At 63.4% G+C, this 25,743-nt stretch overlaps 3 protein-coding genes across 3 annotated transcripts; 1 reads left to right on the forward strand and 2 right to left on the reverse strand.

Moving 5' to 3' along the window:
* Nucleotides 1-483: 483 nt before the first annotated feature.
* OCEL1 (occludin/ELL domain containing 1) lies at nt 484-2,083 on the forward strand (the record flags this gene model as incomplete). Its single annotated transcript, XM_080715417.1, has 6 exons — nt 484-640; nt 732-883; nt 977-1,176; nt 1,387-1,552; nt 1,725-1,778; nt 1,961-2,083. The coding sequence occupies 6 exons, from the start codon at nt 484-486 to the stop codon at nt 2,081-2,083; spliced, it is 852 nt and encodes a 283-aa protein (XP_080571543.1).
* A 2,409-nt stretch (nt 2,084-4,492) lies between these two features.
* Nucleotides 4,493-11,821, reverse strand: NR2F6 (nuclear receptor subfamily 2 group F member 6; the record flags this gene model as incomplete). Its single annotated transcript, XM_080715283.1, has 4 exons — nt 4,493-4,764; nt 5,535-6,077; nt 8,801-8,895; nt 11,547-11,821. The coding sequence occupies 4 exons, from the start codon at nt 11,819-11,821 to the stop codon at nt 4,493-4,495; spliced, it is 1,185 nt and encodes a 394-aa protein (XP_080571409.1).
* Nucleotides 11,822-15,283: 3,462 nt separating this feature from the next.
* On the reverse strand, nt 15,284-25,380 carry USHBP1 (USH1 protein network component harmonin binding protein 1; the record flags this gene model as incomplete). The annotated part of the gene is made up of 13 exons (XM_080715418.1): nt 15,284-15,461; nt 15,665-15,787; nt 15,876-15,976; nt 17,923-18,141; nt 18,769-19,018; nt 19,648-19,812; nt 20,051-20,191; nt 20,357-20,490; nt 20,901-21,023; nt 24,191-24,632; nt 24,766-24,837; nt 25,094-25,242; nt 25,327-25,380. 13 exons carry the CDS (start codon nt 25,378-25,380, stop codon nt 15,284-15,286), a joined length of 2,151 nt encoding a protein of 716 aa, XP_080571544.1.
* Between the last annotated feature and the right edge of the window lie 363 nt (nt 25,381-25,743).

Raw genomic sequence — 25,743 nt, forward strand, 5'->3', positions numbered from 1 at the left:
TGAGCCCCGCCCGCGGCTCTTTTCATTTAGAGGCCGGTCTAGGCTGCCTGAGCGGTTGGGATTACAGGTGTGCACCCTGGAGCCTGGTTGAGGTTTGCCCTACATGTCTGTTCTTTTGAGTTTTCGAATATTTTCCTGTTGGTCACTTAAAGATATATTTTAATATTGTAATTGTCAAAAAGCCAACGCTCGCTAAAATCCACCCCGTTTTCCAAACAAAAAAGGATGACCCCTGGCTCCCGGACACGCAGAGCGTCTGCGGGAAATGGGAACCCCGCGCGGAGCCCCGCCCACCCTCCTAGGCCCCGCCCCGGCCCCGCCCCGCTCAGCGACCCCGGGGATCGGGTCCAGCCCGAAGTTAACGCGCAACCCGGACTCGGCCTTCCGGACTGCAGGCCCAGGCTTGGATCCCCGTGCGCTGGGGCAGGTGACACGGGGCAGGGGTGGTCGCTGCGACCCGCAGGCGGGGTGGGGGTCCCCGGGATGCTCAGAGGCGGTGACCAGGGCGCCCGGCGCGCAAAGGACGAGCCTCCGGCGGCAGGGGGGTTAACGCGAGCCCGCCCCGGGCTGCCGGTGACCTCACCGCTCATTTGCATCTCACGCTTCCGGGTTCGGCGGCGGGGCGGGGTCCGGGCACGCGGTGGGCCAACCGCGTGCGTCTATGCAAATCGCGCGGCGCCGGCGCCTCCCCGCGGAGGCCGGCTGGAGCCCGCGGCTCCCTGTGCCCGCAGGCCGCCCGCACACCGCGCCCGCCGGCGCGGGGGCCCCGGAGCAGCGCCGGCCCGAGGCCCATGGCCCCCCGCGAGCGCCCTCGGGCCCGCGGCCCCCGGGGGAGCCCGCAGCCCCGCCCTCCGGGCCCCGGACCCCCGGTGAGTGTGGCCGGGTGGGGCGCACCTGCCGGGCCGGGCACGGGGCTCAGCAGCCCCCCGGCTGACACCCCGTTTACCGCGCCCCGTGATTCCCGCGGCGTCTGCAGAGGATGGTGCCTCCTCGAGGCCACAAAGCCGGCGCCCGCCACCCTCCGCGCCAGCCCCAGCCAGGGGCCAAGAAAAGGCCCAAGAAGATTGTCTTTGAGGATGAGCTACCCTCCCAGCCCCTCCTGGAGGCCAAGAAGTCGACTGGAGCCGGCCCTGGGGGGCTTACGCCCAGGCCCCAGCCAGTGCCAGACTATGTGCTGTGAGTGCCCCCCCCCAAAGTGGTTCTTGGTGCCTGGAAACGGCAGAAGCACCGCCCGGGGCTTTGACGGGTGAATAAGAGTTCGCCAACGAGGAAAAGGGCATCCTGAGTAGGGGCCTCAGTGGGAACCAGGAAAAAATGAATTATAGAGATTAAGGGGGAAAGATGGAGGTCCAGATTCTCACTCTCTGAACCCCTTCAACCCAACAGTAAGTACCCGGCGGTGAGCAGTGGCAGGGATCGGAGCCGCTACGCCGCAGTGTTCCGGGACCAGTACGGGGAGTTCTTGGAGCTGCGGCAGGCAGTGGCCGCGGCGCAGGCCAAGCTCCAGCAGCTGGAGGCCCTGCTGCGCTCCCTGCCCCCACCCCGAAGCCAGGTCAGCACCAGGCAGCGCCCCCTGGCCCAGCTCTGGGCCTCCGTCTCCCACAAGGCAGGCTGGGCACCCAGTGTGTGCCCAGGGACGGCCCTCGCTCTGTCCGGCTGAGCCTCAGTTTCCCCAGCTGACCTTGGGTTCAGCTCTCCTGAGCCGCCTCCTCCTGGTGTTGCAGGAGGAGGCCCGAGTTGCCGAGCGCGTCTGGAGGGAGTTTCAGAAGAAGCGGGTGGTGAGTCGGACTCCGGAGTCCCCCCGTCTGGGCCTGGCCCTGGGTGCGGCTGTGAATCCAGGGTACTTGTGCCCTGTTTCCAGGAGAGAGTAGGGTTCGGAAGGGGAAAGGCTTTAAAGGGCTGAATAGACCGCAGACCATAGGTTAGAGCGCTGCAGAGGCTTCCTGGCTCTCGCCCCCAGGACCCTGGCTTCCGGGACAAGCAGGCACGCTGTCACTACCTGAAGGGCAAATTAAGACACCTGAAGACCCAGATCCAGGAATTCGATAACCCCGGGGACAGTGAAGGCTCCGTGTACTTCTGAGTGTCCTGGCCAGAGGCCGCCCAGGAGCAGGGTCTCTTGCTTTTCTTCCTCACCGCCGGCCCGTGCGCTTGCTCTGTGCCCCGCCTGCGGCGCCCCTGGCCTCGTGGGTCAGCTGACTTCTCCTCCTCCTCCAGGGAGCCCTCCCAGAGCCTCCCTGGGAGCCCCAGCCTGTCCGCACCCCACAGACACTGCAGGTCGGGCCCCCCCATCAGAAGCCGGTGCTCCCCACCCAGTGGAATAAACACTAACACCTGCTGTGTCCAGCTACCTGACACTCCCAGTTCCCTCCGTTATTTCCAAAAACTTTCCTCTTTTTCAGAGGAGAAAAGCAAGAGGCTCTGAGGCAGACCCCCCCCCCAGGGTCTCCGGCAGGGTTTGGAGCCCCACCTTGTCCCTGGGTCCCCGATCCTCAGCCTCACTAAGGGCCCAGGCTCTTGGGGAGACCAGGGGGCACATTTCTGCAGATCCAAGAAGGGATGTCAAGGAGGGGGGCACAGGGGACCCCCGAGTCTCACCGCGGCAGCCCCCCACAGAATCTGCGCGGTGCAATTCTGGGGCGCCTCAGATGGGCATGCCCAGCCTCAGGACCTGGAGGAGGCCCTGCTCCTACGCAGTGGCATCTCCAGTCTCCACTTCTCTGGGCACTTGGGCTGGACGGGGAAGGGCCGCCGGGCATGCGCGGGCACGGGTCATAAGCTGGGACAGCCAGGGTGCGGCTCTGTGGTGGTGGACCAGATGCGGCCTGAGTCTTGGTCTCCCAAGAGAACCAAAGAGGACCAGGAAGCCGGGCGTGGTGGCGCACGCTTGTAATCCAGCATTCAGGAGGCTGAGACAGGAGGATCGCGGTGCGTGGACAGACTCAGCTACTTAGTGAGGCCCTCCGCAACTCAGTGAGACCCGGTTTCAAAATAAAGAATAAAAAAATAGGGCTGGGGGTGCCTCTGGGAAGTAGCGTGCCCCTGGGTTCCATCCCCAGCCCCGCAGCAACAGAGAGGGGGAACGGGAACAGAAACTGCTCCCAAGAAGCCCCCAGCTGCTGGGCATGGTGGTCACCCCGGTACTTGGGGGGGCGGAGACATCGCAGGGTGGCCGCCGGTCTCAGCCACTGACCCACAACCTAGCAAGGCCCGCGTTCAAAATAAAAAGGGCCGGGATGTAGCTCAGAGGTAGAGCACACCTGGTGTAGCTCAGAGGTAGAGCACACCTGGTGTAGCTCAGAGGTAGAGCACACCTGGTGTAGCTCAGAGGTAGAGCACACCTGGTGTAGCTCAGAGGTAGAGCACACCTGGTGTAGCTCAGAGGTAGAGCACACCTGGTGTAGCTCAGAGGTAGAGCACACCTGGTGTAGCTCAGAGGTAGAGCACACCCGGCTCCAATCCCCAGAGAAAATCAACGCCATCGCAAGCTGTCCTCTTTCCAAGTGCCAATTTAGAAACAACCAAGAGAGTTTTCGGTGGTTTTTTTGTTTTTTTGTTTTTGTTGGTGGGAAGAAATTGCACCCAAGCTGGCTCAGGCGCTAAAGGAGGAAATCTGGGCTCGTGGAATTTAAGGGTTTCAGGTCTGGCTCAATCCAGAGGCTCCAAAGGCACCCGGAGAAACTGGTCTTTCTCTCCCATCTCTTTCTTTAATTACGAATCAGTGTGACTGGTAAACCACCGGCCAAAGAGACAGTGCTCGGTCCGAGGCGTGTGTGAAGGTCATCGCCAGGCCCGCCCTCACTAGCACAAGCTCACTCAGATCCGGACGCACGCGCTAACCTCATTCCCACTCCCCACCCCAGCCTGTTGCCCACCTGCCCAACAAAAACACCAACCACCACACTAGCGGCTGAGCCGGGAGGGTCACAGGTGTGAGGAGTCTCAGCAACTTAGACCGAATTTCAAAGGAAAAAGTAAACTAGGGCCGGGGGTTTGGCTCAGAGGTAGAATGCCCAGAGTCCATCCCCCAATAACAGAAACAAAACGGCACCGGCCAGGCACATGCAGCAGTTGTCAGCCACGCTGCACTGGGCGGGGCCCCAAAGGATGCCGAGGGAGGCTGTGCAGGTAGGAAACACCTTTATTATCCGCCTTCACGGGCTTGTCACGTAGTGTCCGATGTGTGTCAGTGTCCGGAGCAAGCGCCGGGCACACACCATCCCCGCGGTCCAGACACCAGGCCCTGACCATCAGGCAGGGCCGGCCGCCGGTCCACGCTCAGAGCCCAGGTGGCTCTGGGATCGCCCCGGCCAGGGGGCGCCAGGAAAGACCTGGCTGGGGTCCAGAAAATCAGTCTCTTTTTGGTTTGGTGATGATTTAAAAAACAGAAAAGACAAACATTTTACAGTCTTTAAAAAACAGGTGTGTCAGGAGGGAAGCCGGGGGCCGCCCCGGTTCCCGAGCGTCCGGTTCCTCCATCCGGCGCCGGCCGTCACTGGCCCGAGTAGGGCCAGTTGAAGGTGCTTCCCGACAGCAGCATGTCTCGGATCAGCGTCTCGATGGGCGTCTTGCCGACCAGGCGCATGAAGAACAGCTGGGAGATGAGCGAGGCGGGCACGGCGCGCAGGGCGGGCAGCCGCAGCAGCAGGCGGCCGAAGCGCTGCGGCTGGGACGGGTACTGGGCGCGCACGTACTCGGTGAGGGCTACCTGCGCCTTCTCCTGCAGGCTTTCCACGTGGGCAGGGTCCGAGAGGCCACAGGCATCTGGGTGGACACGGGGAGGGTCAGAGGGTGGGCGGCTGGAGCTTGCAGAGCCCCCCGGGTTCTGCACACACTGTGGCTGTGTTCAGAGATGGGGGCACAGGGCCCGCGAGGAGGCTAAGGCAGGAGGCCCGAAAGCTCGAGGCCAGGTTAGAGAACATATAAAAAGGGATGGCATGCAAGAGACCCTGGGTCCCGCCCCTAACGCCCCCCAAAACCTGCAGAGTGGCAGGGGCACCGGGTCTACTAAGGGCTTCTGTGGACGGGGCCTCCAAGCCATGACCCTGTGCCCAGGCAGCCCTGGCTACCAGGAGGCTGTAGTGGGGCAGGGGGCTGGGTCAGAGGTCCGGGGGGGGGGGGGGGCAGGAATCAAGCAGCGGGAGGCCTCAGGGGCTGCGCCGGGTTCAGGGAGCACGGGGTGCAGGGTCCGCGTCCAGGGTCTTAGGAGGAGCAGGCTGCGTGCGGGTTGAGGGTCCAGGAAGCAGGGGCTGGGTCTTGGGGCACCGGAGGTCTAGAGCCTTGGGGTGCAGAGTCCAGGTCAGGAGGCCCTGGAGGCGGGGTCTCTGACCTAGGGGCGGGGCCTGGGGATGAGTGCTGAGCCAGGGCTGGGAGAGGGGTCAGGAACTCGGGGGCGGGGCCTGAAGGCTCTGGGGCCGTGGGGTGGAGCCTGGGCCGGGTGTCTAGGTGAGAGGGGTTTCCAGGACCCTGAGCGGGGGTCTGGGCCCAGCCTCGGGTCCGCGCGCCCTCCCCAGCCCCCCCCCCCGGCGGCTCACCCGGCGTGAAGAGCGCGATGGCCTTGAGGCAGCCGTACTCGGCCGAGTCCACCTGCAGGCGGCCCAGCTTGTCCACCTGCTCCTGGAAGGCGCGCACCTGGTCCATGAAGGCCACGGCGCGCTCGGCGGCCATGGGCGCGGCGTGCAGCCCCGCGGCGGCCAGCAGCGGCGCCGTGTGCAGGGGCAGCGCGGCCTGCGCCGCGTTCAGCACGAACAGCTCGCTCCAGCTGAGGCGCAGCAGCGCCACCTGGTCGGCCACCGGCAGCTCGGGGAAGAAGGGCGCGTGGCGCGCCCACTCCACGGTGCTGAAGAGCAGCCGCGCCGCCAGCTCGCACACGTTGTCGATGCCCAGCACGGCGCCGCCGCCCGCGCCGAAGCGCCCGGCCGCCGCGGGGTAGGGCTCGGCGCGCAGCAGCTGCGCGATCAGCTCCGACACCGGCTGGCCCGGGAACAGGTCTCCGCCCGCCGCCGCCAGCGGGCCCGGGGGGCTGCCCGAGGCCGCGGCCCCCGGCAGGGCGTGCGGGATGCGGCCGCGCTGCACCGCTGCGGGGAGAGGGCGCGGGGCGGGGTCACCGGGCGCCCCCGGCCCCCGCCGCGTCCCCGCCCACCCCTCGCTGGGCTCGCCCGAGGTGTGGGCCACGACCCCCCCTCCGCCCATCACGGGTCCCCAGCTGACCCCAGCTGGCGGCCAGGACCCCACGCGGGGGCTCTTCCCGTTCCCCCTCCTTCCCTGGGCTCCCCCGCCTGCCCGGGGGCCCCCTAGGCAGGTGTGGTGTGTCCGGGCCCAGTGTGGGGAGTGGGGTCCCGGCCGCCAGGGGCCCTCAATAATTAACAGCTGGACTGGGGGTGCTGGCACACGCCTGGACTCCAGTACTTGGGAGGCTGAGTCAGGATTGTAGGTTTGAGTCCAGCCCCAGCGCCTTAAGTGAGATTCTCAGCAACCTAGAGACCCCGTTTCTTTTTGTCCCCCCCCCCCAGGACTGGGATGGAACCCAGGGGCATTCAACCCCTGAGCTACACCCCCAGGCCTATTTTTTATTCCTTATTTTGAAACAGGGTCTCACTGAGTGGCAGAGGGCCTAGGTAGCTGAGGCTGGCCACGAACCCAAATCCTCCTGTCTCAGCCTCCCAAGCTCTGGGACCACCATGCCCAGCAGGCCCTGTTTCAAAACAAAAAATTAAAAGGGCCGGGGCACAGCTCAGGCGTAGCAAGTCCGCCACAGAACAGGAGCAGCGGGCCCAGGAGTCCTGCCATGCTACCGACCTGGGTCCAGGTTCCCGGGTGACCACCAGGGGGGTGGGAGGGGGAAACTGAGGCACAAAGGCGAGCTGGCTGCGTGCGCGAGGCCCTGGCCTGTGCCAGAGAGGGCCAGGCAAAGAAGCTGCCTGGGCAGGGTGCCAGGCGAGGCTAATTAATGGGCTTTAATTAGCTGGCTTGCCCTGTGAACTCCGGGTCAACCCAGAGTGGAGCTGGCGGAGGGGGATCCTGCAGCCGCCCCCGGGGCGGGGTCACCAGCTCCACAGCTCACCCAGCCCCAATCTCAGCCCAGCCCGCGCCCCGGTCCTGGCACGAGGCCTCCCTGACCAGATTCCTCATCTGTAAGATGCAGATAATACCATGACAGCGCCATCACCAACTTAAAAAAGAACCTGGGTGAGCCACGTAGATACCGTCTACTGCCACGAGGGAAGGGCTAGTGGTTCAAACCGGGAACTGCCCACTGAGCGCCTACTGTATACCAGGCCCCGAGCTTGTGTGAACAAGACACAAAACTCCCTGCCCAGCATCCTGGTGAGGGGGTCAGGAGATTACAGAGCAAGGTGGATGGGGAGGCGATGTGTGAGGAAGGGAAGGAGGGAGCCAGGCCGAGATCCAGAGGGAGAGCACTGTGGGCACGGGCACAGCCTGTGCAAAGGCCCTGAGGTAGAGCACTGCAGCACAAGCATGGTCACAAAAGTTCCCCACCACTGAGACTGGAGCCCAGGGGTCCTGACTTGAGGCCTGTCAGGGTCTGAAATCAAATGGAATAGGGGCAAAATCCAGGCTGGAGAAGGAGGGACAAGAGAGTCGCTCTAGACTTAGAGCGACCAAATGCCAAACAGCTGGGGAGTCTTAAGGGGCTTGGGAGGTCGGTTTGGGGTTTACTTTTGCAGTACTGGGGCTTGAACTCAGGGGTGCTCCAACACCGAGACGCCCTTCAGCCCTGTGTTTACTTTGAGATGAGGTCCTGCCAAGTTGCTGAGGGTGGCTTTGAACCTGCAATCCTCCTGCTTACAGGTAAGTGCCGCTATACCAGGCTTTCATTTTTTACTTTGACATGTCTTTGCTGACCGGGCTGGCCTGGAGCTTGCACTCCTCTTACCTCGGCCTCCCAAGTCACCGGGATTACGGGCTTTGTCATCTGCACCCGATGACAAATGGCTTTTATTTATTTTTTAAGAACTGAGGATTGAACCCAGGGGCATTCTCCCTCGGAGCGCCACCCCAGGCCTGTGCCCTGTGATAAGCATGTGCCACCATGCCCGGCAGTCAAATGGTTTTTACAGCAGCCTGTCCCAGCTTCCCCTAGAGGCCTGGCAAGAGGAAACCGGCTTTAAACAGGAGATCTTAGAAAGATCGGTCAGCTTGGCCGTGGCCCGGCACAGGGACCCGGCCAAGGGCTCTGGGCTGGCATCTCTGGGCTCCACCTGAACCCTCCTTATCTAACGTGCTTATCTATGTATTTGATGCTCCACCTCTGAGTCACACCCCAGCCTCTTGGTTTTTGCAGCAGGGCCTTGCTCAGTTGCTGAGGTCTTACTCAGCTACCCAGGCAGGCCTTGAACCTGCGATCCTCCCGACTCAGCCTCCCAAATACCGGGATGATCCGTGAGCCACCAGGCTTGGCTGCGGTTCCTCCTGAATTCTGAGGGTGTCTGGCAGTCTTAGGCCCAGCTACCCAGCATGCATCTGTCCACCAGGTCCCCTGGGCTCCCAGCACCCGGGGTCAGGAGCAAGGGCAAGCCACCTTTCCCCTTAATCTGGCCGAGGCCCAGCCTTGGGCAAACAGCGCAGCACTGGGCGGAGGAAAGCAAATCAAATAAAAACTATATCCTTGTTCAGAGAGGGCCGGGAGGTCACCCAGATGTCAGGGCTGGGCGCTGGCCCTGGAGGCCCTGCAGGGGCTGCTGGGAAGCGGGCGGAAGCGGCAGGGCGTAACTGGATTCCTGCAGCCTAGGCCGCGTGGCGAGGACAGGAGGGGCCCGAGGCCGGCAGCCCCACTCACCCTCCTTCCGCATGCCCACCCGGAAGCACTTCTTGAGGCGGCAGTACTGGCACTGGTTCCGATGGTGCTGGTCAATCTGGCAGTCCCGGTTGGATCTGGGGACACAAGCCAGCGCTCCCTGTGACACCCACACCCACCGCCCCGGGCCACCCCACGAGCTGTCTACGGAAGTGGCCCCTGGGACTCGCGAGGTGCTGCTCCGCGGCTCCGCGTGCAGGCTTGCAAGGGAAGGTGGACAACTGGGATGGGCACTGACGGATGAATAGGAGTGTTCGAGAGAAGCAGATGAGCACACCAGAAAGACCCTTGGAACTGGGTTTTGAAGGATGAGTAGGAGTTTCCCCGAGCGACTAGAGAAGCCGCGCTCCATCCAGACAAAGGTGTGGGATGCAAAAACAGAACCAAACAGGCTCATGTCACTCGGTCTCTGTCAGGCTGCAAGGCGGACTTTGTTTCAAGGGTGCGGGTGAGGGCAGAGGAGGGCCGGGCCGGGGCTGGACTTTGTGCCCTAGGTGACTGGGCCGGGCCAAGGGCCAGCTGCTCATGGGCCCCAGCTTGAATGAATGAATCAGTAAACGAAGGAGCCCCTGGTCCCCTGGAAGGCCCGCGCCACCTCCCCTCCTCTGAGCAGAGCGCCTCCTCGGGGACGGCCGCTGCCCCTTCCAGGACGGGCAGCGAGCTCCCGTCCCCCGCCTCGCCCCGGGCCAGGCAGCCCCTCGCCAAGGGGCCCCAGTGACAAACAGAAGGGCAAGCTCTCCGGCCATCAGAGGAGGCCGCTGCGCGCATCCCCTGCACCCAGCCCGCAGCAGAGGCTCAGTTTCCCCATCAGGAAACGGAACCCACACACCATCTGCTTGGCCGGGGCCCCGGGGGCGGCATGGCACCCGGCCGCGGCCAGGACGACGATGGAGGCCCTGGCTGAGCCCCCCTAGGGCGGAGGGAACTCGGGCGGAACCTGGACAAAGCGGGCGGCGGGCAGTGGGAGGGTCCAGGCAGCGGGGCAGAACCTGCCAGGCCTGCGGCTGGGCCTCCCCCGCCCCCACCCCCGCAGCCCAGGAGGCCCTGAGCTTCTGCCTCGACTTCCCCCTCTGTGGAGCTGAGATCTGCCTCCTCAGGTGGACAGAGGAAAACCCGCGAGTTCTTCCCGTTATCTATCCTTGCGAATAGGTGCTCTGCCCAGCCACGGCGACTCGGCCTGCGCCCTGGCTTCCGGCCCAGCCCTCCTTCTCCTGAGGAGCCCCGCGGTGCTGCCCAAGCTGACCCGTCCTCCTGGGCTCCACGACCACAGGACGCGGCCCTGCACCGGCCTCCAGTCCAACTGGTCACAGCCTCCCCTGCTCACACACCCTCTGTGGCTCCCCATGGCCCCGCATGGCAGACGCATGTGCCTGTGATCCCATCTACAACACGGCTCCCCGGTGCGCCCCTAAGCGCTCCCGGGCTCTTCTGCCTGGCCTGGCCCTGCTCCCCTGCGGCCTCCTGCAGCCAGCCTGACCCCCAGGCGGAGCCCCTCACTCCTTCCCTGAAATCGCAGGGGGACCTCTGCCTCCTTCAGACCCATGCTGATGGCTGGGTGAACTGAAGGCTCAGAGTGGACGGTGACTTGCCTAGGTCACACAGCTCAGACTCAGGAATCGCCCCTGTCGGTGCTGCCCCCAGGGGCCCCAAGACAGCTCCAGCCCCCCCTTCTCCTGCTGCCCCCCCAAAGACCCAGCCCGAGCTCACTGGAGTGTGGGAATGAGGGCAAAGTCTAACCCAGTTAGCACTGGAGGACACCGCCCCTCCCCGGCCCCCCACGGCCCTGCCCGGGATGGGTCCACTCGGCAGCCGCGCAGCCCCCCCCACCATCAGCCCTGCCCTGGGGACACAGGCCCCCAGCCCCACAGGCGCCGGGGCTCAGCCAGGCGGGCTGTGTGCCCTGCGACCTCAGCTCTGCCCTGGGCAAGTGGGCTGTCCTGCAGAGACCAGGCACGGTTCTGGGGGGTGCAGGGCCTGCCAATATCAAGAGGGGGGGAAAGGGGACTCGCCATCCGGGCCGGACACCCAACCCCCTTCTCCAGGGGACCAACCAGGATGGCTGGCGAGGCCACGCCCTGCGAGAGGGGGTCTCCAGCCCGGGACGGCCCAGGGGCCTCAGCCACGTGACTCCCATCTGGCCCGGGCCGCCCCAAAGTTTATGGGAGGGTCCAGGACCCCGGGTCTGCGCGGAGCCCGGGGGTGTGGGGGTGCGGTCAATTCCGGTGGCCCTGCCGGCCCTCCGGCGGCCGTTTCCGGTGACCCTGGGGGTGGCCGTGCCGCGCAGGCCCAGCTCCCCGTCCACGGCCGGGCCCTCCGCGGGGAGGAGACTGCCCGGGGCCGGCCCGGCCTCCTCCCGGCCGCCGCGGCCGCCGGGGCGACTTTGGAAGTGATATTTGACCCCAAGGGCGCGCCGTATCGATCCGCGCGGCCGCAGACAATGGCCCTGGACGCCGCGGGCCGCGCGTCCAAGTTGCACGTTCGAGTCCCGCGGGGGGTCCCGCGCGCTCGTCCCCGAGAGAAGGGGCGCCCGGGGGCGGGGGTCCCGTTCCCGAACAGCGCCCCCCGCCCCTCTCGGGGCCGCGATCGCCCCTCCCCAGAGCGAAGTGAGGCCGGGGGGGGGCGCGGGGCCGGGCGGGAGCCGCCGCGGGGCCACCGACCGGGGCGGGGGGGGCTGCACGCCGCGGCCCCAGGTGACCGCGGGCCCAGGTGACCGCGGCCGGCCGCTCACCGGCAGGTGTAGCTGAGGTTGCGGCGGATGCTGCGCTTGAAGAAGCTCTTGCAGCCCTCGCAGGTGAAGACGCCGTAGTGCTTGCCGCTCGACTTGTCGCCGCACACCACGCAGTCCGCCTGCGGCCCCGGCCGCTCCTCCTCGCCCGGCTCCGCGTCGCTGGCGCCGGGGGGCGAGGCCGCGTCGTCCTCGGCCGCGCGGGGGAGGCCGCCCGCCGGGCCCACGCCGTTGGCGCCGCCGCCCGGGCCGCCCCAGCCGCCGGCCACCATGGCCATCGCCCCCCGCGCCCCCGGCCCCGGCCCCGGAAAAGTTTCGCGCAACTTCCCGGCGGAACCGGTCGGGCCGGCTCGGGCCGCGCTAGAGGCCGGGGGCCCCGGGGACTCGCGCCGCGCCGCCCTGGGGCCCCGGCGGGGGCGCGCGGGCCATGCCGGCCGGGCGCTCAGCGGGCCGCCATCGGGGCGCGCGCGGCGCGGGGAAACTTTGGCCGCGACTCGCGGGGGAGGGCCCCGCGCCCCCCGCCCCGCCCGCGCCCGCGCCCGCGCCCCCCCCGGCCTGCGCCCCCCGCCGCGCTGCCGGCCGGCTGGGCCTGCGCTGGCCGCCCGCCTCGCCGCGGCCGCCTGACCCTCGCCGGGCCATCCGCGCCGCGGGCGGGGGCGGGGCGCCGCGGGCGGGGGGCGGGCGCGTTGCCCCGGCGACGGCCGCCCTTATAAGGGCATGGGTGGCCGCGGGGGCGGGGCGCCGGCCGCTGAGCCTCCCCCACCCGCGCCTTAACCCCTGCGGGCCCGCCCTCCCCCACCCGCGCGTCCGGGCCGGGCGGGAGCGTGGCCGGGCCGCCCCCGCGGCGCACGCCCGCACACACCCGCGCACGCCCGCGCACACTCGCGCACCCGCACACACTCGCACGCCCGCGCACACCCGCACACTCGCACGCCCGTGCACACCCGCGCACGCCCGCGCACACTCGCGCACCCGCACACTCGCACGCCCGCGCACGCCCGCGCACACCCGCACACGGGCCGGCTCGCGGTGGCTCTCTCTGGCACCAAGTCGCGGGCCCGCCCCGCTCCCCGCCCTCTCTGCCTGGGCGGACACCTGGTGCCGGAGCCCCCAGGGCCGAGGGATGCGGGGATCCGGCCCCGCGGCCCCGCTGTGAGGTCAGGGGCCTCTCTCCAGAAGGCCCAGCGCCCCGGCCTGTTTCTTTCCCCCTTCATTTCCTTTCCAGCCCGTGAGTGACAGAAAGGCCTGGGCCCGGCCCCGGCTGGCCCGCAGATGGCCCCGCCAAGCCGCCCGCAGCTGCCGCCCCGCCCGCGGTGTCCTCTGCCAGACCAGGCTCCCACCAGCTCCAACACCTCTTGCACGGGGCCCCCACGGGGCACCGGGAGGCCTGGGCCCGGGTCTCCAGGCCTGCTCGATGCAACTGCCCGGAAGAGCCCTTCCTCCAGTGACCTTTCACCTCCAGCCAGAGTCCAGAAGGTCCGGCGGCCCAGCGTGCTCTCCAGCCTAGCCCTAGGCCCTGAGCTGGACACCGGGCCGGGGCTGGGCCTGAGAGCGGCAGTGGGCTCTGCCCCTGTGGCCTCTCAGCTGGGGGCTCTGGGCAGGCCTCCCCCTCCCCAGAGGAGCCTCGCCTGGGGGGGGGGGGGGTCAGAGATGATACTCAGGAAAGGGAGCCCGTGCTTCGGGGACAGCCGGCGCGGCCTCCCAGAAGGCCTGGCCCAGCGAGGTGAGGCCTGGTGAAATGGAGGGCAGGAGGCTGCAGCTGGAGTGAGGGCTTCCCAAGCGTCCGACTGGATCCAGTCCTCTGTCCGGCCTATGGGGAGGGGCCTGGTAGGTGAGGACACTTTGGGTCTCCAGCTTCGAGGCGATTGGGGCCTTGGCTGGTCATTTAGGGTAAGGACAGGGGCTCGGGCCACAGCCTGGACCTGCCAGCCTCTTTAGAGGTGGGGGTGTCTCAGAGGATGGATCACAGGGGACTCTGGGAGGGAGAGAAGGCTCTGGAAGCCAGGACTGGGGAGGCAGGCGGACAGCCTCCCAGAGATGAGTCTGGGGAGGGGCTGGGACTGGATGGGAGGCCAGAGCAGGTAGGACCCCCCTTTCCACTGACCCCAGAATGGGGTGGTTCCAGGCCCCCCCGGACCTCCCAGAATTCTCTCAGTGGCCCCGCCACCCCCACAGGCCCGTGGGGCCCATCTGGGGGTGAGCTGAAGCCCGGCCCCGCCCCCCTGACCCCTGCCCGTGGCCCCGCGGTGACATTTGACCTTGTGATGCCTGGGGACCAGGGACAAAGGGGCCTGGGCCCATCTGCTGTGGGGGCACCCGTGGGAACTGCCAGACACTGCTGAGCCAGCCTGGGAACCTGCCCCGCCCCCCGCAGGTGACCTTGGCTTCCTGCTCTCCCCCCCAGGCCACAAGGGCACCCGGGGCCTGGGGCACAGAGCTCCTTGGGGAGGCAGGGAAGGAGGTGTGAAGCCAGCTCTTTTGCTGCCTGCGGGGGGGCCACCCGCCTCAGTTTCCCTGCTTTTTTCAAAGGAGAGTTCATCAGCCCCAGCATCCCACCCCTCTGGTTCTGGAGTCCAGCTCCCAGGCTGATGGGGGGCTGACCTGCCAGCCCCCTCGCACCTGCACAGGTGCGGCCTGGAGCCCTGCTCAGGCTGGGGACCATCCTTTCTAATCCTTTTCTTGGGTTCCCGAAGGCCCCGCCCAGGAGATGGCCATTAATCTCAGCCTGGCTGGAGGGCTCCCGTCCCCCTTACCCAACCCAGCCCCTGGTTTGTGGTGGTTGGGTGTGGCTTATGCAAATTATCTGCAGGGTGTGAGTGTGGCCTATGCAAACGAGATGCTGACCAGCTGCTCACTACTAACCCGGCAAAAACACTTCCCACAGCTTCCATTCCTCCAGGAGGAGGCCGGACCACACTGGGTTCCCAGAAGCCCCCGCGCTAGAACCCCCTTACCTTAGCTCTTCAATTCTGCGTGCATGTGTGTGCTGTTGAGGATTGAACAGGGCCAGTCAACCTCGAAGGTATACCCCCAGCCATTTTTTTATTTTTGGTTTTGAAACAGGGTTGCTAGGTTGCGGAAAAATCTCCCCAAGTTGCTGAGGCTGGCCTCGAGTCTGCGATCCTCCCGTCTCACCCTCCCAAGTACTGGGATTACAAGCATGGGCCACCATGCCCAGCTTTATTTATTCTTAATTCTTAATAAGCCGCGGAGGGCCTCACTAAGTAGCTGAAGCTATCTACAAACCCAGATCTTCCTGTCTCAGCCTCCCAAGAACTGGGATGACAAGCATGTGCCACCATGCCTGGCTTTATTTTTTATTTTGAAACAGGGTCTCAATAAGTTGTCAAGAGTCCCGGTCAGTTGAGGAGGCTGTCCTTGACCCTGAGATCCTCCTGTCTCCGCCTCCCAAGCACTGGGATGGCAGGTGTGATCTGGGCTTCCAAACAGAGAGAACAGGTAGGACTTCAGCCCTGGCCCCGCTACATCACTGACCCGGGACTGTGATGTCCCAGTCTGGGGGTCCCTGTCCCCCCATCCAGGTTGCTTTGGGCGTGGCCCAAGACGTCAAGTCCAGGCCCTCCGTGGTGGCAGGTGAAGGACACAGCCTTCTTCTGACGCCCAGCCTTCCCCCAGCAGGGCCCCCGCACCCCTTGTGCATGGCCCCACGAAGTCACCCCCCACGCCAGCCTCCCTCCAGGGCACAGTCTGCGCGCTGGCACACCCGGGCCGACGCGGGGCTACAGCAGAGTCTCCCCCGGCGGCGGAGGCCGGGCTGTCTCCAGGGCTCTGGCGGCGGCCTCCAGCCTCGCCAGCTCCTCGGCCTGCCTGGCAGCCATGAGCGCCACCTGCTGCTCCAACTTCCGGCGCTGCTCTTCCTGCTTCCGGTGCGCCGCCCGGAAGGCGGAGACCAGGGCGCTGCGGGGGGAGGCGGGCGGCTGAACCAGGGGGTGGCCTCCACCCCGCCCCACCCAGGGCCCCAGCGACACCCCGGCGCCTGCGCTGGGGGGCCGTGTGAGCTCCGGGGAGCACCCGCGGAGGTGTGGGGGCCGTGGGGCTGGTCGCCCATCCTACAGGGGGTAAACTGAGGCCCGGGGAGGGAGGCCGGGCTGCGCGCGCACCTGTGAGCCCTGCACAAGTCGCCGTGGAGCTCCGCGCTCCGCGCGCGCCGGGCCCGCCCCTCCTGGGCCTCGCGGTCCAGCAGCTCCCGCAGGGCCTGCAGCCGCTCCCGGAGGTCCAGGGCCCTGAGCAGAGGTGGGCAGAGGGACTCACGGCCTCCCCGCCCGCCCGCCCGCCGCCCCGCGCCCTGCCCACCGCAGCCCGGGCGCGCACCGAGCCAGCGAGGCGTCCAGCTCCCCGGCGCGCTTCTGCGGGTCCCACACTCGGCCCACCTGATCTGCGTCGCCAGGGCCGCTGGGGACAGCACGAGGGCCCTAGGGGGCAGAGGGAGAGGCCACAGCAGTCAGACAGCGGTCACACCGCGCGGCAGAGGCCCTCAAGGTGGGGAGACGCCCATGGGGCAAAATGGGCCTGAGCGACTAGACAGACCCTCGGCCTCCAAGACAGTCCCCGAGGGCGGCCTGGAGGAGGGGACTCTGAGCTCAGGACAGAGGCCAAGGACTTGATGAAGCCGGGCCCGGTGGCACTTGCCGGTCACCCCAGTACTTGGGGGGCCAAGGCAGGAGGGTGGCAGGTGTAAGGCCAGCTGCATCAACTCAGTGAGACTCGCAGCAACTTAGCGAGACCGTGTTTCCAAATAAAATATAAAATAGGAAGCCGGGCGTGGTGGCGCACGTGTGTAATCCCAGCATTCGGGAGGCTGAGACCGGAGGATCGACTCTCTCCAACAGCCTCAGCTACTTAGGGAGGCCCTTTGCTACTCAATGAGACCCTGTTTCAAAATAAGGAATAAAAAAACAGGGCAGGGGGTGTAGCTCGGAGGTCGAATGCCCCTGGGTTCCACCCCCAGACCCACAAAAATAAATAAATAAAAATAAAAAACCAAAATAATAAAAAATGGAGCTGGGGGTGTAGCTCAGAGGTAGAATGCCACTGGGTTCCATCCCAGAACTGCAAAATAATTAATAATAATAATAATTAATAATAGTAATGATGATGGTGATGCTGGGCACTGAGGGTTTTGTAAATCACCAAAGACTCTCTCTTTAAGCAGAGTAAAGCCGGGCGTGATGGCGCTCACTTGTCATCCCAGCGCTTGGGAGGCTGAGACAGGAGGATCGCACAGATTCCAAGCCAGCCTCAGCTACTGAGTGAGGCTCTCAGCAACTTAGTGAGAACCTGTTTCCAAATAAAATAGAAAATTGGTCTGGGAGTGTAGCCCGGAGGTAGAAAAGCTGGGTTCCACCTCCAGTACCACACACAAAAAAAATTAATTAATTAATTAATTTAAAAAATAAAAAAAATAAGCAGAGTAAAGTCAGGATTACACAGGAAAAGGAAGCCGGGCGTGGTGGCGCACGCTTGTAATCCCAGCATTCGGGAGGCTGAGACCTGAGGATCACAGTTCGTGGACAGCCTCAGCTACTTAGTGAGGCCCGCTGCAACTCAGTGAGACCCTGTTGCAAAATAAGGAATAAAAAATAGGGCAGGGGGTGTAGCTCAGAGGTCGAATGCCCCTGGGCTTCATCCCCAGACCTGCAAAAAATAAAAAACAAAAAATAAATAAACAGGAAGCGGAAACTGGAGGGCCAGGGCACCGGCTGGGCTCTGAGAGGGAGGTGCGGGGCTGAGCGGGCACCCTAAACCCCTTGTGGGGAAGCTCGCAGCCACAGCTAGTCTGGCTTAGTACCTTCAAAGAAAACCTACAAAATACAGGCATCCACTACAACTTGTTCTTGATACAGAAACAAGTGTAAGGGAGTTTAAGGGTAGATTTTTTTTTTTTTTTTTTTTTTAATGGATGGAGGGAGTTCTGAACCCAGGGGTGTTCTGCCTCCAAACTACTCTCCCTACCTACCTTTCTTTCTTTTTTCTCTTTCTTTCTTTCTTTTTTATTTTCTTCTTCCTTGTGCAATGGATTGAGTCCAAGGGCCTTCTACCTCTGAGCTACACCCCCAGCCCGATTTTTTATTCTTTATTTTGAAACAGGGTCTCACTGAGTTGCAGAGGGCCTCACTAAGTAGCTGAGGCTGTCCGCGAACCGCGATCCTCCTGTCTCAGCCTCCCAATGCTGGGATTACAAGCGTGCCCCGCCACGCCCGGCTAGTTTTTCTCTTGAAACAGTGCCTCCCTAAATTGCTGAGGCTGGCTTCGGCCTGCGATCCTCCTGTCTCGGCCTCCCCGGCGACCAGAGCCACAGGCACGCCACCAGGTGGGGCTCTGGAGCTGCTGCAGCCCCCACCAGGCCTGGGTGGCTCACCTGGGCCCAGTCCTCGTCCCCGCTGCTGTCGTCGTCACTGCTGCGGCCCTCGCTACTCTGGGCCCCGCCAGCCCCCAGCTGCGCGCGCTCCCAGCGCATCTGCTCCAGCAGCAGCGCATGCGCGGGGCCCAGGGCTCGCAGCGCGGCCTCCCGCAGCTCCAGCCCGCGCTTCTCCCGCCGCACCAGCTGCAGCCGCAGGGTCAGGTCGGCCAGGGTCTCCTGCAGGACCGTGCGAGGGCAGAGAAGTTGTGACTAAGGTCAACCGCAGGGGAAACTGAGGTCCTGGGAGGCGCCCGCTGAGGGCCGGCCAGGCAAAGCCTCACGGCCACAAATAGCGCTTTTTTTTGGAGGGGTGTTGTCTGGAGATGGAACCCAGGTGCATTCGACCTCCAAGCTACGCCACATATATACGTGTGTGTGTGTGTTTTGCGGGTCTGGGGAGATGGAACCCAGAGGCATGTGACCTCCGAGCTACACCCCCTGCCCAATTTTTTTATTATTTATTTTGAAACAGGGTCTCACTGAGATGCGGAAGGCCTCACTAAGTAGTTGAGGCTGTCCTCGAACCGCAATCCTCAGGTCTCAGCCTCCCGAATGCTGGGATTACCAGCGAGCGCCACCGCGCCCGGCTCTAGGCAGAGCATTTGGAAAAGGCTGATTCGGAATCTTAATGAGAAACTGACTCCCATGGGACCAGCTCCTATTCATCCCTCAAAACCTCGAGTCGAATTCTCCTTCTTCCAAGAAACCTGCCCCCAGTGTGCTAGAAGGATCCCTTGCCCAGCCCTCTCAGCCTCAGCAAAGTTGTCCGGGGAGCCCCACACGGTAACCTCTGCCCGGCCATACCCGCGTGGCCAGCAGGTCCTGCTGGATCTGCGTCTTCTCCAGCCGGGGCAGGGCGAGGCCGGGCTGGGTGTCCAGGATGGCCTGCACCATGGCTTCTGCGTGGGGCACAGTGAGCGGCAGGGCCGAGGTGGGGGCTGGCGCTGGGGGGATCTTCACCAGAGCACGGCGCTCCTGGAGGCGCTGGATGTAGCCTCGGAGCCGGGCCGCGGCTTCCTGGGCTGCGGGCCTATCCGTGCTGCTGTCCCCCGGGCTGCCGGAGACAGGAGGGGGCGCTGCATTGGCGCAGGGGCATGGCGGCCTGGGAAGTCCCTATCTTCCTGAACGGGATGGAGCTTGGGCCCCAGGCCATCATGGTGTGCTCAGCACCGCCGCACCAACTCCAGTGGACCCCATCAGCAAAGCACGGCAGACACCATCAGGCCAACCAAGGGCCACCACGCTCGTGCCCACACGAGGACGCCATGACAGCAAAACCTGTGGGTGCCATCTCATGACAACATGGCAGACAGCACCGCATCCACCCGAGAGCACCGTCGTGGCCGGCCCAAGGGGCGCCGTCAGCCAGTCTGCTAACTGCTTGGGCAGCATCGTGCCCACCCTGGTGGGTACTGACAGGCATCAGGCCAAGCCCACTGGGCACTGTCATGGCTGTTGTGATCGGTGATCACCGCTTAGTACCACCCGTGTGGGTGCCCGTTGTTGAGTTTCATTCTGCCCTTAAGTTGAGTCCGTCGGGCGGCATGCCAACCAGTCATGGTCAGTTCAGTGCCAACTTTGCTGGGTGCAGCCAGGCTGAACCCAACAGGCAGGCCGCCATCCCCGAGGACCGCGTTCCCACCCGGAACCTTACGTGCTGGTCAGCATGGCGCCCAGGGGTACCTTGGCTGTGCCGTCCCTCCATCCATGGCAGCCTCCTCCTGTGCCAGCAGTCTCCAAGCTTCCTTCTCCACCACCTGCAGGTCACCCTTGGGGGCTTCGTCCCCTGCTCCCGAGGGGGCCTCCCGCAGAGCAAGCAGCACCCTGTACGCCTCCTCGCAGTCCTCGCTGTGGACACCAGCTCTGAGCGCCGCTGCTGCCGGACACCCGGCCCCCTCTGGCTGGGCAGCTCCGGACCCAGCGCTCCTGGCCCCGTCCTCCCTCGACAGCCGCACTCCCCCAGCAGCCCTTGCACCAAGACTGCCTCAAGGGGACCTCCGGAGCGGCGTGCAGCCTGCCGCAGGCCCTGCCTGCCTGCGTGGCGGGGTCGTCCCGGGCAGCCCGTCCCTCTGGGCGGTGCACTGACCTGTACTGCAGGGCCAGGCGCAGAGCTGTGGCCTCCGCCTCCCGCTGGCCCAGCCGCATGCTCAGGCCCTCGCAGCGGCCCTTGTGCCCCTGGAGCACAGCCAGCAGCAGCCGGTTGAAGCACTTGAGCTTCTCCATGCTTCTACCTCCGAAGGCAGAAAAGACGGACAGTACGAGGCCGCCCCGGTGGCCAGGGTCCGATGCCCACCCGCCTCCGTCCCGTTTTAGCCTCAGATTCCCAGGATTGTGGCCCAGAGCTGGTTGGGGGGGGCAGTGCCCTTAAGCGCTCAGCATCTGTGCCCCTTACCCCCGGAGCTGCTCCAGCCGGGCTTCCATGACGTGCATCTCGGGGGAAAGGGGCTGCACGGGAAGGAACCCAAGGGTGTGGGAACTGGAATGACTCCGGAGACGCCGGAGCAGAGGGTGTGCCATAGAGGAATCCTGCCAGAAAGAGGTGACTTGATTTACCCAGATTATTATATCATTAAGAGCCCAGGATCCTGGTTTTAGGCCTTTCCCATCCCAAATGTGATTGGATCTTATGAACAGGAATTGAATCTCATTCTCCCTAAATATTAAGGACATCGGGATCAGGATTGATTTTGTGTGTGTGCCTGTGTGTGTGGTACTGGGAATGGAACCAGGGGCATCCTCCCTCTGAGCCACGTCCTCAGTCTGATTTTATTTCTTATTTGGAAAAAGGGTCTCACTGGGGTGCTGAGAACCACACTAAGTTGCCAAGGCTGGCTTCGAACCTGCGATCTTTCTGTCTCAACCTCCCAAGTACTGGGATTACAGGTAGGCGCCACTGCACCTGGCTAGGACCAGGGCTTTGAACCTGTAATGCTCACCCGAGTCTCCCAGGCCTCCCCTTCTGGCCCGGAGCTGCTCGAGTCACTGCCTGGGCCGCCGGCTTGGCTGTGGCAGGGCGTGGAGGACTCCCGCCTTGTCAGGGAATCCTGGAGCTCCTGGGCCTGGGAGGGACAAGGGCCGACATGAGGCTGGGCCAGCCACCTGCCAGCCAACCCCAAGGCTGTTCCCAGCGGTCAGAGTCCTGGCTGGAAGACAGGAGCCCAGATACTCACCCCCAAACCCTCGCTGCATGACCTTGACATGACCTTTGTAACTCAATAATCTTTTCCAACAGAAAAACGGCCCCCACTGTGCTAGAAGAAGGAGTCTGCTTGTTTACACGTATTCCTTTGTGGTCCTAAGGATGGAACCCAGGAGTGTTCCACATTCAAGCCACACCTCCAGCTATTTTTATTTTTATATCTATTTATTTTTGTGTGTGTGTGTGTGGTACTGGGGATGGAACCCAGGGTCATTCTACCTCCAAGTGACACCTAGCCCTATTTTTTTATTCTTTATTTTGAAACAGGGTCTCACTGAATTGCAGAAGGCCTCACTAAGTGGTTGAGGCTGTCCGCGAACCGCAATCCTCTGGTCTCAGCCTCCTGAATGCTGGGATTACAAGCGTGCCCACCACGCCTGGCTCCAGCTAGCTCTTTTTATTTTTTGTTGGGAAACAGTCTTACGGAGTTGCTGAGAGGCTTGCTAAGTTGCCGAGGCTGGTCTCAAACCCGCGATCCTCCTGTCTCAGCCTCCTAAGTAATAAGATTACAGGCACGCCCCCACCATGCCCAGCTTATTCGCTGAGATGGTCTTGCAAGGTGCTTCCAGCGATCTTCCTGCCTCAGTTTCCTGCATGGCTGGGCCTCCAGGTGCAAGCCCCTACGCTCAGGAAAGGGAACTTCATTTTTGGGAGGGTGCTGGAGATGAAACCCATGAATTCCACATGCAGTGAGTCTAGTTACTGGCCGGAGGCGAGGATTCCTCCTGCTATCGTGCTCAGTCACCGGACACGCAATGTCACCCACGTGCTCGGGACACCCAAGTGTCTGCTCTGAGCACTGGGCTAGCACAAGCATTAAATCTCCATATAAAGCCGGGCGTGGTGGCACACGCTTAAAAAAGGTCTGGGAGTATAGCCCGGAGGTAGAAAGCCTCTGGGTTCCACCCCCAGTACCACCAAAAAAAAAATCTCCATATCTGTTCCCAGGTTCAGCCAAAGAGCGACCCAAAATACTCAAAACAGGAGATTGCTGCCAGGCGTGGTGGCGCACGCTTGTAATCCCAGCATTCCAGCCGAGACTGGAGGATCGCGGTTCGCGGACAGCCTCAAGCTAGTTAATGAGGCCCTCTGCAACTCAGTGAGACCCGGTTTCAAAATAAAGAATAAAAAATAGGGTTGGGGTGTAGCTTGGAGGTAGAGTGCCCCTGGGTTCCATCCCAGGCACCACAAAAAATAAATAAATAAAACAAAGAACAATACAATGTAACCACTACATAAGCAGCGTGTGCATCATATCAGGTGACTTCTCCAAGCGATACAAGGTACCCACTGTTTACTCAGTATTTATATTGAATCAGGTATCTTAAATCATCTGGAGGTGATACAATGTCTACAGGCGGATGTGTACAGGGTCTACAAATATTGTCTGTATTGTCCGTCTACCCCCCCTTGGCACAGGGGCGAGAACCAAGGAACATTCTCATCTGAGCTATATCCCTAGCTCTTTTTTCTTTTTTTAATGTTGAAACAGGGTATCACTAAGGCACTAGGGGCCTTGATAAGTTGCTGAGGCTGGTCTCAAACCTCCTACCAGAGCCTCCTAAGTACTGCAGTTACAAGCGTGCACTGCCACGCCCGGCGCTCGCTCCCTCTCCCTCTCTCTCTCTCTCTCTCTCTCTCTCTCTCTCTCTCTCTTTCTCTCTCTCTCTCTCTCTTTCTTTCTTTCTTGGTACTAAGGATTGAACCTCATTCTACCTTCGAGCTACACCATCAGTCCTACTTTTTGTTTTTATTTTAATTTTTTGCAGTACTGGGGATGGAATGAGGGGCATTCTACTTCTGAGCTATACCCCCAACTCTACTTATTATTCTTTATTTTGTTTTGGGTTTTTTTTGTTTGTTTTTGTTTTTTGGTGGTGGTACTGGGGTTCCTGGAAACCCTTCTACCTCCAGGCTACACTCCCAGACCTATTTTTTATATTTTTATTTGGAAACAGGGTCTCTTAAGCCAGCGCGGCTGGCTTCGAACCTGCGCGATCTTCCTGTCTCCGCCTCCCAAGCGCGGGGATGACAAGTGTGTGCGACCACGCCTGGCCTTATTTTTATTTTGAAAACAGGGTCTCACTAGGTTGCAGAGAGTCTCACCACGTTGCGGAGGCTGTCCGCGATCCTGCGATCCTCCTGTCTCAGCCTCCCGAGTACTGGGATAACAGTTGTGCACCGCCATGCCGGCCAGGAGCCCCTCCCCTCTGCTACTCCAGACTCTCCACCTCGAGGCCTGGACCAGGTATCACGCAGCCCCTGGATTCTGCCCCCACCCGGGCCGCCTGTTGTCCCCGCAGCCGCCAGAGGGCGCCCTGCGCACCTGCCCAACCCCTGCGGCTGTACCTCACCCCGAGCAAGCCCATGGCCGCAGCCCCCAGGCGGGGACCTGCCCTGGCGCCCTGCGCTCTCCTCCTGCCCTCTCTCTCCCTTCCCCTGGGCCTCCTACTGTTCGTTCTTTCTTTCTATTAAGCCAGTGACATTCTACATCCAAGCTAGCTTTTTTTTTTTTTTGACGGGGGTGGGGGTAGGGGGTGCAGGGACATTCTACCTCCGAGCTACACCCAACCCTATTTTTGTTTTTTTGGTGGTACTGGGGTGGAATCCAGAGGCTTTCTACCTCCAGGCTATACTCCCAGACCTATTTTATACTTTATTTGGAAACAGGGTCTCACTAAGTTGCTGAGAGCTTCACTAAGTAGCTGAGGCTGGCTTTGAACCTGCGTGGCCCTCCTGTCTCAGCCTCCCAAGCGCGGGGATTACAAGCGTGCGCCACCACTCTCGGCTTATTCTTTATTTTGAAACCGGGTCTCACTGAGCTGCAGAGGGCTTCCCTAAGAGCTGAGCTGTCCGCGAACCGCGGTCCTCCTGTCTCTGCCTCCCAAATGCTGGGATTACAAGCGTGCCCACCACGCCCGGCTTCCATCAGGGTTTGTTGAGTGACTAAATGTGCAAATGTTGTTTGTGCCAGGCCACCCCCCTCAGATGGGGAGCCTGGGCGGGGGGCTCGGGCCGTCCACTCACCTCTCTCTGCAGCGTCTCCTTCTCGGCCTGCAGGGCCTGCAGGGAGCGCTGCGTGCGGAGCAGCTCGTCCACACGGCTGCCCAGGGCCAACCGCAGCCAGCCATTCCTCTCAGCGAGGCGCGCTGCCTCCTGCTGGCAGCGGCTCCCGGGCCCCTCCTGATCCCTGGTGGGCCCCGGCAGCACCCCGGTTCTGCCCTCCGCCTCTGCTGGCCCTGGACGGCTTGGGGGCCGGTGACGCCAGGCAGAGGCAGCTGCTTCCAGTGAGCTCAGGGTGTGCTGGAGGCTCTGGAAGACATCGGGGGGCCCCGTCCCGGTGGGGGCAGTCTCCCCCTGGGGTAGGTCTGCCTCCGGGGCCTGGGGGGCTTGCACTGCGGGCTCCTGTGGTCTCTCCGCGGCTGAGGCTGGACCCCCACCAGAGTCCTCCAGAGAGCTCAGCTCGGTCCTGCAAAGGCCAAGCCAGCCCCTGAGCCACTGGGCACCAGCAGGGAGGTCTGGGACGGAACCGCGGTCCCGGGAAGTGTGACCAGCTGGGCTGTCACGGTCTCCTGTCCTGGGCTGGTGTCCCTGGGTCACACCGGGCTTGCAAGTGCAGGGAGGAGGGGACTTGGTCCAGGAGGCCTGGGGCTGGAAGCACCTTGAGCAGTGAGCTGGGGTTTGCAAGGAGTGCGTGGGCAAAGGCCTAGGCGGAAGGCACAGAAGGCTCTGGAAACGGGATCATCTGGGGTGGGCAGGCCTGGTGTCAAGCCCAGGACCACATTACGCAGGGGCTTGGAATTCAGGCAGAGGAGGGCAATAGGGCGCCATGGCAGGTGTGCGAGCAGGGGCGCGGGGAACACTGGCGGGTTTACAGGTGGCAAAGATGGGCCCGGGGTGGGGCGCCGGGCACAGCCAGGCGGGTCTTACCTGCTGCCCTGTCCCTGGCCGCTGACCTCCGCTGCGGGGCCCAACAGCTGGGGACTGCCCGTCTCCCGAGGGAGCACAGGGCTGGGCTGGGAGCTCCCGCCCGTGGCCTCCACCTCCTCTGAGCTCTCAGCCACGGGGTCCAGCTCAACCTGCAATGACGCCCAGGCCAGTTTGAGCCGGCCCGGGTGCTGGGCGCGCGGGGCTGGGTGTGGGGGGCAGAGGGGGACACTTACGGGCGGAGGAGGCCTCCCTCGCCGGCTGCGGGGCCGAGCGGCCCGGGCGCTCATTGCTGTCCAGAAACCAGTGCTCTGCCTCCTGCCTTCCACAGCCCTGAAAACACAGGCCGTGGCCGTCCTGGGCAAAGGGCAGCCTCGCTCCCTCTCCTGGGAAACACCGTGTGGCTTCGCCCCCTGGAAGGGACCTTGAGCTTCTAATGTTGCTTGGGCACATTTGAATGCTTACCCCGACGGGCCGCTCACTACCTGTCCAGTTTGCTTGGATGCCCTCTTCTCTGGCTCCTTAAGCTTTCCCTGGTTCTCTGTTCCCCTTCTCCTGCTATCTGGAAAAGGATGGGCGCCCCAGAGCCCACGCTCCTCCCCAGGGCCCTGCAGAACCAAAGGTCCTCACCTCGGGCTTGCCCCGGGGCCTCT

The sequence above is a fragment of the Muscardinus avellanarius genome (genome assembly GCF_963383645.1).
Source record: "Muscardinus avellanarius genome assembly, chromosome: 18".
NCBI lineage: Eukaryota > Metazoa > Chordata > Mammalia > Rodentia > Gliridae > Muscardinus > Muscardinus avellanarius.